The 21,184-nt window shown below is 47.1% G+C and overlaps 1 protein-coding gene across 2 annotated transcripts in view; it reads right to left on the reverse strand.

The window, feature by feature from the left end:
• Positions 1-4,105: 4,105 nt before the first annotated feature.
• The window catches only part of GALNT18 (polypeptide N-acetylgalactosaminyltransferase 18), a 351,487-nt gene continuing 334,408 nt past the window's right edge, over positions 4,106-21,184 (reverse strand). Inside the window, exon 11 of one of the 2 annotated variants that reach the window (XM_012502920.2) lies at positions 4,106-4,522. In XM_012502920.2, the coding sequence (XP_012358374.2) occupies positions 4,376-4,522 (147 nt within the window). In that variant the 3' untranslated portion in view covers positions 4,106-4,375. The remainder of the gene's footprint in view (positions 4,523-21,184) is intronic. The other variant, XM_030794708.1, reaches the window with a different exon arrangement.

Consider the following 21,184-nt stretch of genomic DNA (forward strand, 5'->3'; position numbering starts at 1 on the left):
TGGGTGGGGACAATCCGAAGGAGTGGACATAAGCTGCTTCTCCCAGAAGCAGACTCAGGGAAAAGCATTTGGGAGGTGATTGGGGCAAGTGCAGAGGAGTGAGGGATATGAGACAGGAAAGGGAGGAAATGCGAGGGGCATTCAGGAGCAACTGGGGCTCAGTCCCTCCAGGGCCTGTGAGAGACTACAGGATCAGGCCTCCCATTTGCACCCCTGAAGGGGTGAGGAGGCCTATCCCTTGTTGGCTGGGGGTTGTTCCTATGAACCAAACTCTCCAATACTTCCAGTCTGCCCTGCACGGGCTAAGCAGGTGCCTATGGCCAGAGAAGGGCCTCAGGCAGAGATGCAGACTGCTGGAGCTATATGGTTGTTGGCAGTGACTTTTTTTTTTTTTTTGAGACAGAGTCTCACTCTGTTGCCCAGGCTGGTGTGCAGTGGCATGAACTTGGCTCACTGCAGCCTCAACCTCCTCAACTCCTGGGTTCAAGTGATTCTCGTGCCTCACCCTCCCGAATAGCTGGGATTACAGGTGCCTGCCACCACACCCGGCTAATTTTTATATTTTTAGTAGAGACTGGGTTTCACCATGTTGGCCAGGCTGGTCTCGAACCCCTGACCTCAGGTTATCCACCCACCTTGGCCTCCCAAAGTGCTGGGATTACAGGCGTGAGCCACCGTGCTTGGCCACTAGTGACTTTGAGTCTGGCCAGGATACAGTCAGTGTACTCTGGCTTCTGCCATTGTTGCTGCTAACAATTGTGTCCATCTTCTGGGAGGTGTGAGGAGCCCATTCTCTTCTTTCATTTACTCATAACAGAGGGGAAAGTGGGCAGGAACTAGGCGAGGGCTGGGGGCTGAGTTAGGGAACTGGGTGGTGGGCCAGGCAGCAGGGCTGGCTGAATAGGTGATCTTACAGTACAGGCTAAAAGAGTCCTTTCCAGTATCAGGGAAGGCAGTGGAATCAGGAAATACAGGTGTTTAATGTGCAAATCATTAAGAAAAAACCAATTTCACTCTAGCATGTTCGGAGAGCACCTAAACAGCCACTACTAGCTTGTAGCAGCAGCTGGCCGAGGCTGGGACAGGGTCAGGCTGGATGTGGGCTGGGGCCTCCTCACCCTCTTTGCTCCTTTGTGCTCTGACCTCCTGCCTCTGTCCCAGCCCCACCAGAACCTCTGCTTCTTATCTTATACCTCTGAGATGTACAGATCCTGGACTGGCCATATGGTTCCCACTCCCAGGAGGTCAGGGCCCTCAGGGGCCATGTTGGGACCTCTTCTTCCCCCTGGGCATCCAGACCCAGGGAAATAGTGAGCTGCTGTCTCAGGAGAGAGCTGCTCCCCTGCCCTGTTTTAACTGCCCCCAGGTTGGCTTATAGCGGAGGCTGTTGTTCTCAGGCTGGCCCCTCAGGGTGTAGATATCGTTGGGAGTGGGCTGATGTTGGGCGCATTTTACAGGAGGACAGGGATGTGCGAAACTTGTAGGTATGTGACTGCAGGCAGCAGTGAGAACAGGTGCCTCCAGGCAGGTGGTAGTGACACAAGTGGGTGTTAGCACAGGTGAGGTGGGATATGGACATTGACAGGCATGGCCAAGTGTGGGTGTAGACAGTAGCTAGGTGTGGATCTCAGTGACAGCAACTGGGTGTCAGGATGCCAATGGATGAAGTAATAACAGCTAAGACTTTATACCACTCACAGTGTGCCCATTACTCTTCTGTTTCATATAAATTTATTCATAATTTTCACAACCCCATAAAAGATACCCTATTAGTATTCCCACTTTTTAAGGAGAGGGAGCAGAAGCACAAAGAGGTCAAGCAGCTGCCCAAGATCACCTAGCTAGTAAGTGGCAGGGCCGGGACTTGAACCCAGGCTGTCTGGCTCCAGCGTTCACTCTCAGTCCTCTGCACCAGGCATGTGGGGTGGGGAGTGAAGGTGTGAGGCAGGTGGGTGCAGGCACGAGGAGGTAGAGTAGCATGAATGGATGTTGTTGAAGACAGAGGCCTAGGCACACACAGGAGGGAGGGAGAGTGGTGTGGCCTGAGCCAGGGTGGTGCAGGGCAGTGGTTCTCAGCCTTCAACAGGGAATCAGAATCACCTGGAGGGCTTGTTATACCACAGATCTTTTCTGCTTCCAGAGGTCTGGGATGGGGCCCCAGACATGCGTTTCTAGTAAGTTTCCAGATGATGCTGATGCTGCTAGTTTAGGGACTTCGGGAACACTGGGGCAGGGCATGATGCAAGGGAGATTATGGAAGTGGTGGCTTCGAGGTGAAGAAAGCTGGGTAGAGTGAGACTGTAACAGAGTGAATGTAGGAACATGGGACAGCTACATCCAGAGGGAGATGCCCCTTGGAAGAAGCACAGGGATGAGTACAGTCGAGTTCCGTATGGAAGGAAGTACAGGAGAAGAGGACGTTGGAGCCCTGGCTTTGAGGGCATGGTAAAGGCAGTGCCTGCAACCCCAGGGGAGTCTCTTTCCTCTTGAGTCTCCTGCTCCCCGTGTTGACCCCTGGGTGGTAGGTGGTGGCCATTAGGTGTGGCCAGCCTGGAGAATGTCTGGCTGTCCTTTCATTGGTCTGCAGTGGAGCCCAAGGGGCTGTTTAGGGAGTTAAATGTGAACTTGAAGGGGAGTCCATGATATGGCCTGGGGAGCCCTTGGGGCCCCTCCAGGTGAGCCCTGGGCTGGATAGATTTCTGGGTGTGTTAGAGTGCCTGAGACAGGCCTGTCTTCCCTTGGGGGTCCCATAGGTACAGGGGGTTCCACCACGCTCATCAATTTTCAACTATAAATTACTGATCCAAAGTAGGAGAATCCCTGTGGAAAGGGGACCCAGGGAACTTGAGGATGGGGGAGGGGCTGAAACCTGAGCAGAAAGGGCTTCCTGTTCTTCCTGTCTTAGCACCTGTTATTGGTCATTGATCTGCTGTGAGCTAAGGGAGCTGAAGGGGGTGCTGGGCAGGGGGATGGGGGGAGTCCTTCAAATCAGAAAAAGAGGATTCCCCTAATCAGAAGAAGGGCTGCTGGACTGCAGCAAGGAACACCTGCTGAAGGTGTTGGAGGAACTGCGAGTTGGGCAGCAGGCTCTGAGAAAGATGATTCCACTCTGGGGGCCGCTGCTTTCCTGAGGCTGGCCCAGAGGGGCTGACCTGGAGCCCTGCGTGAGTGAGCCAGGTGCTAAGGGCTGAATTGAGTCCCCCAAAAGGATATGGTAAGGTCCTCACCCCCAGTACCTCACAATGTGACCTTATTTAAAGATAATCTTTACAGAGGTAATCAAGTTAAATGAGGTTGTTAGGGTGGTCCGTCATTCAACATGACTGGGGTCCCCCTCAAGACGACAGGAAATTTGGGCCCCAGAGACAGACACATACAGAGGGAAGACAATGTAGACACAGGGGAGAAGATGGCCATCGCCCCGCCAGGGAAGGCCTGAGACTACCAGAAGCCAGAAGAGAGGCCTGGAGCAGATTCCCCTCCCAGCCCACAGAAGGAACCAGCCCTGCCAACATCTTGATTTTGGACTCCTAGCCTCCCGAACTGTGAGATGATCATTTTCTGTTACGTGAGCCACCCAGTGTGTGGAGATCTGTTATGGCAGCTGAAGGAAACTGACAACCCCTGATTCATGGGAGGAGCCTGAGCAGTCTTGGCAAATGGACACAGGCAGTGTCCTGGCGAGGGGCTGGGCCGGGGGCAGCTCTGGGGGGTGAAAGAGGAGGTGAGTTGGCAACTTCAGGAGAGGGCAGGGTGGCCTGAAGCCCAGCAGATGACACTCCAGTGACCAGTGAACAACTGTGCTTCCTCAGGAATGAAGGGCTGCAGGTATCTTCCAGAGGGGCACCTGCCATGGGAGAGGCAGAGGGGACCGTCCCTCTGGGTTGGAACCTGAGGTCACAGTGCCCTTCTTGCTGCCTTGGGTCTAATGAAGAGAGCTGGCAGCTTGTACAACAAGCTCCCACTGAGTGCTGGTCATTAAAGCCACCTTTCTGAAGGATGAGAAGCCAGAAGGGAGCACATAGGGACACGTCTTTGGCTACAAGAACTCCAAGTTCAAAGGAGCCAGGCATGAATCTCCACAGAGCACCAAATGACTGCAAAACCCTTTTCTTAATAATATTTTATTGTCAGTTATAAATATTTTCCATTTGACCCCTATTTACAACTGCAAAATAGTTTGATATCATACCATCACCTACCAATCGGCATCTTTCTATAAACTCCATGAAAATTGAATAGGAAATAAAAAGCTCTTCTTGGGGGCCCACTAACCTGGTTCCCCAGACTCCAAACAACCCCACATGGACAGCAGGCAACGTTGCAGCAGGTGCTACACAGTAGCAAAGAGGCAGCCGGAGGTGGCCTCGGTGGGTCAGGACGCCAGGCTCCTCAGGACATTGGTGATGCTCCAGTGCTGGCCCGAGCACTTCTGCAACACCAGCTGGAAGCCGAACTCCAGGTCGCTATTCTCCTGCAGCTCCAGACAGCGCTTAGACTTGCGGTTCTGGATGGGTCCTCCCTAGGGGCCAGGGCAGACAGTGGCGTCAGAGGGCATAGAAGCAACATGCAGAGATTTGGGAGCCTCAGGCCAAGTGGCTCGTGAGGGCTGACATTATCTGTGTGGCCAGATCCCAGGAGGTCAGCATTCCCATGAAACTGCAGGCTCCTCCATCACTGATGTGTTGGCCTCCTCTGGAAGACTGAATATGTGCCACAGCTCTCTTCTCAGAGCCCTAGTTCTTCGCTAGGAGAGAGCCCTCACCCCTAGGTAGTTCTGTCTACCTAGCTGGGCTGTGGCACACCTGTTTGCACCTACAGCTCCTACCCCAGGGGCTGGATCTTGTTCCCCACAGCCATTGGCTGGGTCCCCTCTCTGAAAAGCCTAGTTTCTTGGGACAACCCATCATTGGCCTGCATTTGAGCATCACCAGAGGCCTGGGGCTTCCTACTCCTAGGGTACATGCCCCCAATTGGACCTCTGGAGTCATCAGTACTGGTTTCAACCAAAGTCAGCCTCCTGGTTACTGTCTATTAGGCCATTGGGCTCCCTAAGTCCTGACGTGCATGATATCCCCCCCTGCTACTGATGTTCCAGAATGTTTGTAGCCATTCATACTCAGTTTATGACCCAAAGCCCCTTGATGTTCTGCTCCTCATATTAGCCCTATAGCAGGAAATAGGAAACCCCCAATTTTTGTACTGAAATCCTTTCAGGGCTTGGACTCTTTGGGTTGCTGGCTGCGAGTCTGAGGTGGCAGCCTGGACTGTCTGAGCATCTCTGAGTTACCACCAAACTTGTGCTCAACTAGGCTTTGGCCTCCCAAGCAGGCAGAATTGCTTTGATGGGTGGAGGTCCTTCTAATTGGACCCCTTGTAGCTTAATGGCACTTGAGTATATGGTCAAACTCACTTTTTCCCCAGAACCTATTCCTGTGTTTGTCTTAGGTATTTGTGTGAGAAACATGGACATTTTCATTTATTTATCCTTTCAGCATCCAATTAAGCCTCAAATCCTGGCAATTCTACTTCTCTTGTGTCATGTGACTGTCCCCTTATCCCTTTCCCATCACACTTGCCCTGGTTCAGGCCACCAACTTCTCTCTCCCACTGGGACAACTGTGTCAGCTCCCTAATGGATCTCCCTTCCAACCTCCAGAGGCAAGAGTGGTGATCTTTCTAAAATGCATGTTTGGCCTAAAGGACAAAGTCCAAGCTCCTTAGTGCAGCACTGAAGGCCTCCATGGCTCAGTGCTGCCTTTCTCTCTAGCCTCATCTCTGATCCTTCCCCAGCTCCATGACTTTTGCTGCACCCATACCAAATCCCTTGTACTTTTCTGAACCCATTTACGTTAACTCAGGGTTCCTGGACTTTAAGAAAGCTGTGCTCTCTGCTTGGGATTCTTCCCCATGCTCCCATGACAGGCTAAGCTGCAACCATGTATCAAAGCTCAACTCCTCCATTTCCTCCAGGAAGTCTCTACTGCCCACCCATGTCCCACCTCCACTTCCACCTCCTCTTCCACCTCCTCATTCTACAAGCTGGGCTGGTGCTCTTCATTTTGTGCCTTTTCCAGCTCACAGTGGGAAGTGCACTGAGAGAGGCAGAGGTGGCAAACTTCTCGAAGGATGTCATCCAAGTCTGCCATGACCATTCCCATAGCAACAACTGACGTCTCAACAGAGTGTTAAGACTTGGTTCTCTACACAATGGGGAAAGGACAGTCTTTTCAATAAATTGCCGGAGAAAATGCAGAGGAATGAAACTCGAGCCCTATCTCTCGCTATATATGAAAATCAAATCAAAATAGATTAAAGACTTTAAGATTAGACTACGAAACTCCTAGAAGAAAACATTGGAAAAACACTCCAGAATGTGGGAAACACTCCAAGACATTGATCTGGGCAACAATTTCTTGAGACAGACCTCAAAAGCACAGGCAACCAAAGCAAAAATGGACAAATAGGATCACATCAAGTTAAAAAGCTTCTGCACAGCAAAGGAAACAATCAAAGTAAAGAGACAGCCCACAGAACTGGAGAAAATATTTGCAAACTACACCTCTGACAAGGGATTAATAACCATGATACATAAGTTCAAATAACTCAATAGCAAGAAGGCAAAAAATGGGCAAAAGATCTGAACGGACATTCCACAAAAGACTTATAAATGGCAAACAGGTTATGGAAAAATGCTCAATGTCAGTAATTATTGGAGAAATGTAAGCAAAAACTATAATGAATCATCTCACCCCAGTTAAAATGGCTTTAACCAAAAGACAGGCAATAATAAATGCTGGTGAGGATGTAGAGAAAAGGGAACCCTTGTACACTGTTGGTGGGAATGAAAATTAGTACAGCTACTATGGAGAACAGTATGGAGGTTCCTCAAAAAACTGAAAATAAAACTACTGTATGATCCAGCAATCCCATTGTTGGGTATATACTCAAAAGAAAGGAAACCAGCATATTGAAGAGATATCTGCACTCCCATGTTTATTGCAGCGCTATTTGCAATAGACAACATATGGAATCAACGTAAGTATCCATCAATAGATTAATGAATAAGGAATATGTGGTATATATACAGGATGGAATAATATTTAACCATTAAAAAGAATGAGATTCTGGTTTCACTGTCAAGATGGCTGAATAGGAATAGCTCCGGTCTGCAGCTCTCTAAGAGAGATCGATGCAGAAGGCAGGTGATTTCTGCATTTCCAACTGAGGTACCTGGTTCATCTCATTCGGATTGGTTGGACAGTGGGTGTAGCCCACGGAGGACAAGCTGAAGCAGGGTGGGGTATCGCCTCACCTGGGAAGTGCAAGGGGTCGGGGGATCTCCCTCCCCCAGCCAAGGAAAGCTGTGAGAGACTGTACCGGGAGGAACAGTGCACTCTGGCCCAGATACTGTGCTTTTCCCATGGTCTTTGCAACTGGCAGACCAGGACCAGGTGCCTATACCACCATGATGCTGGGTTTCAAGCACGAAACAGGGCGGCTGTTTGGGCAGACACGGGGCTAGCTGCAGGAGTTTTTTGTTTTTTTTTTCTCAATACCCCAGTGGCACTCTCCCGGAAAGGGGGCTGAAGTCAGGGAGCCAAGTGGTCTGGATCAGTGGGTCCCACTCCCACAGAGCCCAGCAAGCTAAGATCCACTGGCTTGAAATTCTCGCTGCTAGGACAGCAGTCTGAGGTCGACCTGGGATGCTCAAGCTTGGTTGGGGGAGGGGCATCTGCCATTGCTGAGGCCTGAGTAGGTGGGTTTTTAAAATTTATTTTTTATTATTGTATTTTAAGCTCTGAGGTACATGTGCAGAATGTGCAGTTTTGTTACATAGGTATATGCATGCCATGGTGGTTTGCTGCACCCATCAACCTATCGCCTACATTAGGTATTTCTTGTAATAGGTTATTCCTCCCCTAGCCCTCCACTCCCTGACAAGCCCCAGTGTGTGATGTTCCCCTCCCTGTGTCCATGTGTTCTCATTGTCCACCTCCCACTTATGAGTGAGAACATGTGGTGTTTGGTTTTCTGTTCTTTGCTGTTCTTATGATAGTTTGCTGAGGATGATGGTTTCCACCTTCATCCACGTCCCTACAAAGGACATGAACTCATTTTTTATGGCTGCATAGTGTTCCATGGTGTATATGTGACACATTTTCTTTATCCAGTCTATTATTGATGGATATTTGGGTTGGTTCCAAGTCTTTGCTATTGTGAATACTGCCGCAGTAAACATACATGTGCATGTGTCTTTATAGAATGATTTATGATCCTTTGGGTATATACCCAGTGATGGGACGGCTGGGTCAAATAGTATTTCTAGTTCTAGATCCTTGAGGAATGGCCACACTGTCTTCCACAATGGTTGAACTAATTTACACTCCCACCAACAGTGTAAAAGTGTTCATATTTCTCCACATCCTCTCCAGCATCTGTTGTTTCCTTTTTAATGATTGCCATTCTAACTGGTGTGAGATGGTATCTCATTGTGGTTTTGATTTGCATTTCTCTAATGACCAGAGATAATGAGCATTTTTTCATGTGTCTGTTGGCTGCATAAATGTCTTCTTTTGAGAAGTGTCTGTTCATATCCTTTACCCACTTTTAGATGGGGTTGTTTGTTTCTTGTAAATTTGTTTGTTCTTTGTAGATTCTGGATATTAGCCCTTTGTCAGATGGATAGATTGCCAAAGTTTTCCCCCATTCTGTAGTTGCCTGTTCACTCTGATGGTTTCTTTTGCTATGCAGAGGCTCTTTAGTTTAATTAGATCCCATTTGTCAATTTTGGCTTTTGCTGCCATTGCTTTGTGTGTTTTAGTCACGAAGTCTTTGCCCATGCCTATGTCCTGAATGGTACCGCCCAGGTTTTCTTCTAGGATTTTTATGGTCCTAGGTCTTACATTTAAGTCTTTTATCCATCTTGAGTTGATTTTTGTATAAGATGTAAGGAAGGGGTCCAGCTTCAGTTTTCTGCATATGGCTAGCCAGTTTCCCCAACACCATTTATTAAATAGGGAATCCTTTCCCCATTGCTTGTTTCTGTCAGGTTTGTCAAAGATCAGTTGGTTGTAGATGTGTGGTGTTATTTCTGAGGGCTCTGTTCTGTTCCATTGGTCTATCTCTCTGTTTTGGTACTTGTACCATGCTGTTTTGGTTACTGTAGCCTTGTAGTATAGTTTGAAGTTAGTGGGTAGCCTGATGCATCTCGCCTTGTTCTTTTTCTTAGGATTGTCTTGGCTATGCAGGTTCTTTTTTGGTTCCATATGAACTTTAAAGTAGTTTTCTCTAATTCTGTGAAGAAAGTCACTGGTAGCTTGATGGGGATAGCATTGAATCTATAAATTGCTTTGGGCAGTATGGCCATTTTCACGATATTGATTCTTCCCACCCATGAGCATGGAATGTTTTTCCGTTTGTGTCCTCTCTCATGGCCTTGAGCAGTGGTTTGTAGTTCTCCTTGAAGAGGTCCTTCACATCCCTTGTAAGTTGGATTCCTAGGTATTTTATTCTCTTTGAAGCAATTGTGAATGGGAGTTCACTCATGATTTGGCTGTTTGTCTGTTATTGGTGTATAGGAATGCTTGTGATTTTTGCACCTTGATTTTGTATCCTGACACTGCTGAAGTTGCTTATCAGCTTAAGGAGATTTGGGGCTGAGACAATGGGGTTTTCTAAGTATACAATCATGTCATCTGCAAACAAACAGACAATTTGACTTCCTCTCTTCCTATTTGAATATCCTGTATTTCTTTCTCTTGCCTGACTTGCCTGGCCAGAACTTCCAATACTATGTTGAATAGGAGGGATAAGAGAGGGCATTCCTGTCTTGTGCCAGTTTTCAAAGGCAATGCTTCCAGTTTTTGCCCATTCAGTATGATATTGGCTGTGGGTTTGTCATAAATAGCTCTTATTATTTTGAGATATGTTCCATCGATACCTAGTTTATTGAGAGTGTTTGGCATGAAGGAGTGTTGAATTTTATCGAAGGCCTTTTCTGCATATATTGAAATAATCATGTGGTTTTTGTCACTGGTTCTGTTTATGTGATGGATTATGTTGCTTGATTTGTGTATGTGTTGAACCAGCCTTGCATCCCAGGGATGAAGCCCACTTGATCATGGTGGATAAGCTTTTGGATGTGCTGCTGGATTCAGTTTGCCAGTATTTCACTGAGGATTTTCACATTGATGTTCATCAGGGATATTGGCCTGAAATTTTCTTTTTTTGTTGTGTCTCTGTCAGGTTTTGGTATCAGGATGATGCTGGCCTCATAAAATGAGTTAGAGAGGATTCCCTCTTTTTCTATTGTTTGGAATAGTTTCAGAAGGAATGGTACCAGCTCCTCTTTGTGCCTCTGGTAGAATTTGGCTGTGAATCCGTCTGGTCCTGGACTTTTTTTGGTTGGTAGGCTAGTAATTATTGCCTCAATTTCAGAGCCTGTTATTGGTCTATTCAGGGATTCAACTTCTTCCTGGTTTAGTCTTGGGAGGGTGTATGTGTCCAGGAATTTATCCATTCCTTCTAGATTTTCTAGTTTGTGTAGAGGTGTTTATAGTATTCTCTGATGGTAGTTTGTATTTCTGTGGGATCAGTGGTAATATCCCCTATATCATTTTTTATTGCATCTATTTGATTCTTCTCTCTTTTTTATTAGTCTGGCTAGTGGTCTATTTTGTTCTTTTCAAAAAACCAGCCCCTGGATTCATTGATTGTTTGAAGGGTTTTTCGTGTCTTTATCTCCTTCAGTTCTGCTCTGATCTTAGTTATTTCTTGCCTTCTGCTAGCTTTTGAATGTGTTTGCCGTTGCTTCTCTAGTTATTTTAATTTGATGTTAGGGTGTCAATTTTAGATCTTTCCTGCTTTCTCTTGTGGGCATTTAGTGCTATAAATGTCCCTCTACACACTGCTTTAAATGTGTCCCAGAGATTCTGGTATGTTGTGTCTTTGTTCTCATTGGTTTCAAAGAACATCTTTTATTTTGCCTTCATTTCGTTATTTACCCAGTAGTAACTTAGGAGCAAGTTGTTCAGTTTCCATGTAGTTGTGCAGTTTTGAGGGAGTTTCTTAATCCTGAGTTCTAATTTGATTGCACTGTGGTCTGAGAGATTGTTTGCTATGATTTCGTTCTTTTGCAATTGCTGAGGAGTGTTTTACTTCCAATTATGTGGTCAATTTTGGAAGAAGTCTGATGAGGTGCTGAGAAGAATGTATATTCTGTTGATTTGGGGTGGAGAGTTCTGTAGATGTCTATTAAGTCCACTTGGTCCAGAGCTGAGTTCAAGTCCTGGATATCCTTGTTAACCTTTTGCCTCATTGATCTGTCTAGTATTGACAGTGGGGTGTTAAAGTCTCCCACTATTATTGTGTGGGGGTCTTAAGTCTCATTTTAGGTCTCTAAGAACTTGCTTTAATAATCTGGGTGCAACACGTATGTTTATTGCGGCACTATTCACAATAGCAAAGAGTTGGAATCAACCCAAATGTCCAACAACAATAGACTGGATTAAGAAAATGTGGCACATATACACCATGGAATACTATGCAGCCATAAAAAATGATGAGTTCGTGTCCTTTGTAGGGACATGGATGAAACTGGAAAACATCATTCTCAGTAAACTATCACAAGGACAAAAAACCAAACACTGCATGTTCTCACTCATAGGTGGGAATTGAACAATGAGAACTCATGGACACAGGAAGGGAACATCACACTCCAGGGACTGTTGTGGGGGGGGGGGGGGAGGACAGCATTTGGAAACATCATTCTATCACAAGGACAAAAAACCAAACACTGCATGTTCTCACTCATAGGTGGGAATTGAACAATGAGAACTCATGGACACAGGAAGGGGAACATCACACTCCAGGGACTGTTGTGGGGTGGGGGGAGGGACAGCATTAGGAGATACACCTAATGCTAAATGACGAGTTAATGGGTGCAGGAAATCAACATGGCACATGGATACATATGTAACAAACTTGCACATTGTGCACATGTACCCTAAAACCCTAAAGTATAATAATTAAAAAAAAAATAATAATCTGGGTGCAAGACTTAAAGTCTCCCACCATTATGGTGTGGGAGTCTAACACCCCACCTTTAATGTTAGATCAATGAGACAGAAAATTAACAAGGATGTCCAGGACTTGAACTCAGCTCTGGACCAAGTTGAACAATGAGAACACATGGACACAGCAGGGAGGGCATCACACAATGGGGCCTGTTGGTGGGTGGGGGGCTGGGGGAGGGATAGTGTTAGGAGAAATACCTAATGTAGATGATGGGTTGATGGGTGCGGCAAACCACCATGGCATGTGTATACCTATGTAACAAACCTGCACATTCTGCACATGTACCCCAGAACTTATAGTTAAAAAAAAGGGAGATTGTTATTTGCAACAACATGGATAGAACTGGAGGTCATTATGTTAAGTGAAATAAACCAGGCACAGAAAGACAAATTTTGCATGTTCTTACTCATGGGAGCTAAAAATTAAAAAAAAATTGAATTCCTGGAGATAGAATGATGGTTACCAGAGGCTAAGAAAGGTAGTAGGGAGGAGAGGAAAAAGCAGGGATGGTTAATAGGTACAAAAATACAGTTCAATAGAAGGAATAAGCTCTAATACTAATGCAACAGGGAAACTACAGTTAATAATTTATTGTATACTTTAAAAAAGTAGAATTGGAATGTTTCTAACACAAAGAAATGATAAATGGTTGAGGTAAAAGATAATCCAATTATCCTGATTTGATCATTACACATTATATGCCTGTATGACAACATTACATGTACCCCATAAATATATTCAACTATTATGTACCCGTTGATGTAGTCTGGATATTTGTTGAATGTGATCCCCAATGTTTCAGGTAGGGCCTGGTGGGAGGTGTTTGGATCATGGGGCTGGATCCCTCATGATGGGCTTGGGTCATCCCCTTGGTGAGACATTGAGCTGTCTCTGCTCTGAGTCTATACGAGAGCTGGTCATTTAAAAGTGTGTGGCACCTCCTCCCACCACTCTTTCTCCTGCCTTTGTCTTGTGACCTGCAAGCTCCCAATGCATCTTCTGCCATGAGCAAAAGCTTCCTGAGGCCCTACCAGAAGCCATGCTTCTTGTGCAGCCTAAAGAACCATGAGCCAATTATACCTCTTTTCTTTATAAAGTACCCAGTCTCAGGTATTTCTTTGTAGCAATGCAAGAATGGCCTAACACATCCATAATAATTAAAAAATTTTTTAAAAAATTTAAGACTAAAAAAAACCTTCAGTTCTTACAATTGTTGAAATGGGCAGTACCTACTATAGTTAACATATACAACCCTATGACTCAACACTTCTATCAGAAACGTTTATACCAAAAACATGCACATGAATGCTTTCTAGAACACGATTTATAAAACTAACCTGGAGATAACTCAAACGTCCATCAATAGTACACCAGACATACAACTCACGGTATATTCATGTAATGGAATCCTATATAGCAACAAAACCAAACTATAGCTATGCTCCATAAGGATAAATCTCACCAATACAATGTTGAGCAGAAGCAGCCAGACAAAATACAAATATTCTATTTATATAAACTTCCCAAACAGGTAAAATAAAGCCATGATGTGAAAGTCAGGATGGTAGTCAGCTCTGGGGAAAAGGGAGTGGGAAGGTGATGGGCAGGAAATCACAAGGGTGTTGCTGGCAGTCCCATTTCCTGAGCTGGGTGATGGAAACCTAGGGATTTGCTTTGTTTTAAACTATGGAGTTGAAAGTGTGTATTTTATACATGTTTCTATATGTATCCACGTTCTTCAATTAAAAAATTGAAACAAAAAATCCAGCTCCCTGAGAAGGGACTTTGAGTCACAGATGAAGGAGGCAGGGACTGAGAAGCAGGGATGCGGGTGGAGGGGACTGTGTATGTGTGTGTTGGGAGGGGATATGGGATTACCGACTTCCTGTGTTGGGGAGATGGCCCAGCAGATCACACAAACCTATTCAGAAGCATTCACACAAAGCAAGATCCCTCCTGCTATGCCCCACACCCCAGGGCCCCCCTTGGGGAGAGCAGTGATTCAGTGTACTCAACAGCACAGAGACCAAAGAATAAAGGGGAAACTGAAACAGCAGCTGCTGGGGCCCACGGGTTGCCAGGGAGAAACCTGCAGGCTCGGCCTCTGAAAGGGGCCCGTGGACAAGCCTAGGAAGGCCCCTGGAATCCCCATGCTGAAAGAGACCTCCAAGGCCAGCCTCTTGCTCTCACATGCCGAATGGCCTCTGTGGCCATGGGGCCCTTCAGCTCTGCTTGGCACCTCCAGGGAGAAGGATCTCGCCCCCTCCCAAATATGCAGTCTTCCCCCGGCTGCTCACCCTTGGGGCATGCTCCTCCCACTGAGCTAAAATCCTTGTCTTGAGCTCCCCTGAGGCTTCCCCAGCGGCCTGTTGTTCCTCCACACCTTCCCTTCCAGCAGGGGAGGTGAGGCCTGCATCTCCCAGTTTTTCCCAGCATTTCCAGGTTTAACTTTCCCAGTTCCTGGTGGGACAATTTTGTATAATTTTCCAAACTGGTTGCCCTCCTTTGAACAAGCTCTGGCTAATTTCTGTCCCTCAGGACTGACCACAGCGCCCAGGGTCACTGCCTCATTTACACTGGACAAGAGGCCCCTTCAATATAGCCAAGGAATTGGGGCCACATGGTACTCCTGATCCTGATAGGTGTGAAACACAGCCTCGAGTTGTCTTCTCAAACCGCGGTCCACCTTGGGTGCCCATCCCGTCCCTTAGAGGCTAGACTTTTAGGCCCAGAGGCATCCCCTGTGCCAGTTGCTCCAAGCAAGGCCAGACCATTGCTCCATGGCCCACATTTCCTTAGCTTCTGTGTAAAACCCTATGGCCTGGGCATATCTGCTGCCCACACCCAGGCTGGCTGTGTTGCTGATGCTTCTTGAACAGATCTGTGGCCAGTTCCCTGGCCCTGCCACAGTCCTGCCAGCCCAGAGGTCTGTCTTCCCCACCACGCTGGGAGCAGCATGCAGGCAGGGGACCAAAACCAGGCCTGCTCCCTAATTTGCAAGATCTGTTGGCGTTTCTGGAGCCAGGTAGAAAGGGAAGAGTGCTGAGCTAGGATGCTGAGGACACAGCTGCTTTCCTGGCAGTCAGCTATGTGGCCTGGGCAAGCCTCTCCCTGCTTCTGGTTTCATTGTCTGCAGGCCCAGATGGTCATTTCTGTGCTGATTCCTGGAAGGATGAGCAGAGGACGGATAGGAATCCCTTGATCAGCTATAAAACATACGGATCAGAGGATCAGGGTGGGGGCTGTGACCAAAGCGCATAACAAACGGGCCCAGACCAGGTGCCGCTACCCACTCAGCTGAAGATTCTGGCTGCTCTGCTCATCCTTGGGGCCGGCCCAGGCCTTGCCAACAGCGAGGTGCTGTGCAGACCCCAGACCACCGACTCTTGGAGAAACACGTCCCACACAGATACCACAGCCCCTTCTTTGCTTGCCTTCCAAGGGGCACCTTGCCAAGGTCCAGAGAGGAAGGCAGGAGCAGAGGTCTCTGAGACATAAAGCATCCTGCAGAGACTCCCATCTGACATTTCCCAGGCCCAGGCCCGGCCCCGGCCCAGCCACAGCCTCAGCACCCTAGAGACTAGAAGTGTGGTGACCCTGGGCATTGGCTGCCTGAAGAGATGTGGGAGGGATGGATCACAGCCAAGAGTGGGGTTGGGGGAGGCGGGTGGATGGGACACAACCTCCGTGAGAATATCTGAGCCTGTCAGAGAGGGTGGAGTATGAGGCCAGGAGAGCTCCCTCCCTGGAGGCTGGGAGGGGAGAGTCCTTTAGAACTGGTAGTAAGGCCACGGTGGGGCATCACTGAGCAGAGCCCTGACCTGCTCCCTGGGAACACATCTGGGATATGGACAGAGGGGCCAGGCCACCCTTTGATGCTGGAGATCTTTAACAAAAATTATAAAAGTTTAAAAAGTTTAAAAGTTGCTTAAACTTTTAAAACAGAGATAGCACTGGCCACCAGCACTGTCTTCCTCCTGTCCCCCTTCTTGACCTCAGCCTCTTTCACTGAACAGACTCTTCTTCTCTCGGAAAATTTCATGCACAAACATTGCAAAGAAGCCTTCCTTTCCCACACTCAGTGCGTTCCTGGGAAGTTCAGCACCGTGAGAGCAGCCTCGTGTTTTACTAACTGTACTTCTGCCTGCAGGTTCTGCAGCTGAGATGAGAGGAATAACAACTATCACTTATTTACCATTTGCCTAGTACTATGCCAAATGTTTTACATGCCCAATTCCAGGTCTTCCTGACAAAAGCCCTGAGAGATAGAGAGAATAATTATCCCCATTTTACAGGCTTGGAGACTTGTCCAGAGTCACGTGGTCAGTAAATGAGTAGTAAGTAGTGGCAGGCTGGGAACCCAGGGGGGTCTGCCCCCTTTACGTTCCTCACTAGGATGGTGGCCAGCCCCAGCCCTTGCCTATCACAGGGGTGGTGAACTAGACTGAGGGAGCTGGTGCTGCTCCGATGCCTAGGGTGGAGAAGGGTCACCTCAGCGAGCTTCAAAATTAGGTGTTTCCTCTGAGGGCCCTCTGCAGAGACACTATTCATTAATCCTTCCATCCATTCAACAAATATTTAATGAGTGCCTACCATTCTAGGCCACTGAGATATATCAGTGACTAAACAGAAAAAGATCTTTGCTTTTGTAGAGACTATATTCTAGGAGGGAAAGCAGAAAAATAAATTCCAAAGCATGCGAGAAGGTGATAAGGTTGTATACAAAAATGTAGACAGGGAAAGAGGCTCAGGGGTGGTGGTGAGCTGGAGGCAGACGGCAATTGTAAGGGGCGGCCAGGGAAATCGTCAATCAAAATTGAGATCTCGGCAAGGACAAGAAGGAGGGGAGGTGGCGGCCCAGGGCAGAGGTGGGGGAGTCGTGGGCCCCGAGCTTGGGGTTAGCGGGAGGAGATGAGGTCCAAGAGGTGCAAGGAAGTGGATAGGGCCTTGTGGCCACTGAACAGACTTTGGCTTTTTATTTTTTTGAGATGGAGTCTCACTCTGTCACACAGGCTGGAGTGCAGTAGCAGGATCTCAGCTCAGTGCAGTCCCAGGTTCAAGTGATTTTCCCGTCTCAGCCTCCCAAGTAGCTAGGATTACAGGCATGCACCATCATGCCTGGCTAATATTTGTATTTTTAGGAGAGACGGGGTTTTGCCATGTTGGCCAGGCTGGTCTCGAACTCCTGAACTCAGGTGATCTGCCTGCCTCAGCCTCCCAAAGAGCTGGAATTACAAGCAAGACTTTGGCTTTTACTCTGAATGACAGGGCCAGCCATTGCAGAATCTGACTGACAGGTTAACCAGGCCACTCTGGGTGGTGCTGTGTTGGGCACAGAGCATTGGAGGAAGGAAGGAAGAAGGGACACATGTTAGCCGACTTCTGTCCTCACTCCCAGGGTCCAACCTGCAGCCTCCAGGCCAGTCTCATGGCTCTAGGCTGGGGCTTCATGCAGAGACCTGGGCTGGCCCCTCCCTCTGTGGAGGGCACAGTCACTTGGTTCACCAGCCCTGTCATCTATATTATTTGTATAATACTACAACTACGTAATCTGGAAACACACAATACTTTTAATTAAAGAATTTAAATAAGGGCAATTAAACCCGGCAGGAGAGAAGCCGTAGCACACAGAGAACTTAATTGGAATGAAAACCAAATTAAATATGGAAACAGCAGCTAAAAGAAAAAAATCAAATTTGAATGTATAGAATTTCAAAGGCTAATAATAATTCCTAGAGCCAGGTTCCCTCCTCCCAGCCTAATTCCTCCTCCTTCTGGGCCTCTCAGGAATAGGAACTGGAAAGGCATGAACAGAAGCAAAGAACCTAGGACTCTGTGCCCCGCCTTGGCCACGTGACCCCAGGAAAATGGCTGAGCCACTCTGGGCTTCAGTCTTCTCACTTGCAAAAGGAGACAGAGCATGCTGGGGCACTCAGTTTGTGTCTCAACGTAGAGAACTGTGTGTAGATTGGGGCATGTGGAAGCCACAGTCCATGAGCCTCTTGGGCACTGAGGAGCAGATCCCAGGTTATTACACAGCCAAGCACCTCTCTGCCTCAGTTTCCCAAGTGTGTGTCTATGGTGCCTACGTGTGGTACATACTGGCCTGTTCCTCCTGGAATGTAAGAGTTAGAGTCACCTGGAGGCTTGTTAAACTATAGATCACTGCTCCTCTCACTTCTGATTCACTAGGTCTGAGATAAGGCCTGAAAATGTGCCTTTTAAAGTTCCCAGGTGCTGTTGCATTGGTGGTGGTGGTCTGGGACCACACTTTGAGACCACAAGCTATGACCCCCTTTCAGGAAAGGGTTGGGCCCAGCTGGTCACTTGCACCCTGAGGTGGAACATCTGGAGTATTTGTGTTAAGCTCAGGCTGGTCTCACTTTTGCAATTAAGGAGTTCACAAGGACACTGTGTGTGTACTAGCTCGTGTATTCCAAATACTTCTCTGCTTATTCCCATTCCACTTTCCTTTTTAATTAATTTTCCACGGGCAAGCAGCCCAGTGGGTTTTTGGCTTTAAGCATGGTGAGCTCAGGAGTTTCTAGGTTAAGTAGTTAATGATTAGTAATCAAATACTTCAAAGCATATGTGGGACGTTACAGCTAGTTAAAGAAACCCTGAGATTAAGTCTTTTTTTTGGTAGAGTTAAGTGGTCTTTTTGTATTATGAATACTCAACACCTGATTTACTAGTAAAGACTTTCGTGTTTTTTTTTTTTTTTTAAAGTACTTGGGTATTCTCTTAGTCTCATCTTTGCTTAAGTGAGATTCTGCCCGGGGCTTGTTGTGTGAAGGGCCCCTTGGACTGAAGATGGGGTAACAGGAATATCAAGTGCAAAAGCACAGGTGGAGAGGGGTTATGGAGACAGCAGGATGGCTGGAGGGAGTTTGCTGAGGAGGTAGGGATCCAGCCAGTCCACACATATTTGCGACAGGCTCAGCAGGGAGGCCCCAGCCCCAAACTCCCATTGCAGCAATCCACGGGTTTTCCAGAGGCAGGACAAGGGACCATGGTATGGTGGTTTAAAGCATGGACCCCAGAGGCAGGATTCCCAGATCTGATTTTTGACAAATGACTTAATCTCTCCATGCCTCAGTTTCCTCCTCTGTAAAATTGGGGATAATTATAGTAAGTACCTTATAGCACTATCATAGGGATTAAGTAACATTTATAAAACAGAGTAGTGCAGGGCACATAGTAAACACCATATAAATGTTTGAGCAGTACATTTGAAAATCTCACCCAGGTCTGGGTAGTGGGGAGCGGAGCCATCACACCTAGTCCTGGTCCCTGATATCTGTGGGATGAGGGAGAGGAGGGAAGTGCTGACTTCCATAAACCAAAAATAACTAATAGCACATCCAAGGCCTAAACGAAGCTTTGTCAGTTCCTCAAAACTGGACAGTTCCACACTTGTTCCTTCATATGACATGGAAATAAAAGGCTGTTTTATTCTGGAGCCATAATGAAATACTCAATTATTCTTTTCTTTTCAATACAAAGGGTTCTCGAAGTTGGACTTGCTGACAGCACTTGGGGATTGGAGCAGGAGAAAGTCAAGGACTCCTCCTCCAGCATGGGGAAATTCTTTGGCAGAATTAGTGGTGTTCCCTGGGAAATGTGCTCTGCAAATAGATTCATCTTTGCGTGCGTTACTCATCTTGCATCAAATTATCAAATTAGACCTCACAAATCAGAGCCAATTGTCCCTTGACATGCAGCTTTGGCTAGTGGCTCAGTCTCTTCCGGGAAGTCTCATCTAGTCTTGAAAATTTCTCCTTTCCTGGCATTAACAGACATCTCTGTGGCTATCCGCAATGTTCCCCACTTGGAAAATGCATCAGTGCTGCTCTGAGAACGAAGCAAGTACAGGGGGCTGGGGCGTAGTGTCTGCCCTGCATGCCCTTGAACTCCAAGCTCGGCCTCGCCAACGTTCCCACCAAAGAACCCAGTCTGAGGGCAACATGAAATACAGTCTCAATACCCTGAGATTTCATCAGATCCTCCTGTTTTTAAAAATACTCATTTAAATTTGCACTCCACTTCATGCAATATGCATATCTGTTTTGGTATAAAATATTTCCACCCTCCCTCCTCCAAATCTGAGGTGATTGGAAGAAGTGCGTGTTTAGGCCGTAACTTTGAGTGTCCTACATAATGCATGTCTGTGTACCACAGGTGGGATGCGCTACCACCTAAAAGTGTTCACGGTAGGAACGGGGGATTTTCCAGCTAAGCAGGACCCTTGGACTATTAACATGAAATGTTTCCGAAATACTGTTATATGACATTTTTTTTCTTCAGTGAGCATGCATGCATCCGAGGACAGTCACTGAGGTAGGATTTTGTTCATCTTTGGGGCTCCCACAAACCTAGCTCAAGACCTTGCACACAGTGGGGCCTTTGGTTAAGATTTGTGAATTTTTTAAAAAGACTCCTTCATTTGATCAACAGCATGCTGGGTGCCGCCTCTGTCTCTGGCTTTTCATTAGGTGCTGGAGATACTGAAATGTGAGACACAGTCCTGCCCTCTAGTCTGTTGGCTGATGGAAGAAGAGAGGGACACGGGTTGAAATAATGGGTAAATGATGCCATAAAGTGTGATTAAGAGTGTCATTCTCAAATTTGTGATGCTTTGTATTCAGGCTGGCCCAGTGAGAATTCTAGGTGGAAAAAACCCTTCTCAGGGTTTGCCATCTAACTTCAGGAGCTTAGAATTACAGAATTTCAGGGTCCGTAAGCCCTTGAAATCACCCAGCCCAACTCCACTGACAGCTATAGAGCCTTTGACAACCTGCTGATGGTCCCCTGAACTCACCACCTGCCCAAGCCATCAGCCTCATCGCCAGCTCTATGAAGAAGCAGCTCAATAAATTGCTCCTGATTTCCCCCTGCTGGTCCTCCCTCAGGGCTACACAGGACAACCCTGCTGGGCCCTTGCACAAGGCAGCCCTTCAGAGATTGGCAGGTAGAACACTAACATTTCTGAGCAATTTCTGGTCTTAAATAGTCCTCAATCCTTTAGCCATGCATTCAAACATATAGATGGACTTTCAGAAAGTGGGAGCTTGGAGGACCACATCATAACAACAGCCTTCCTAAA

Source organism: Nomascus leucogenys, chromosome 15 (assembly GCF_006542625.1).
Source record: "Nomascus leucogenys isolate Asia chromosome 15, Asia_NLE_v1, whole genome shotgun sequence".
NCBI classification, from domain to species: Eukaryota; Metazoa; Chordata; class Mammalia; order Primates; family Hylobatidae; genus Nomascus; species Nomascus leucogenys.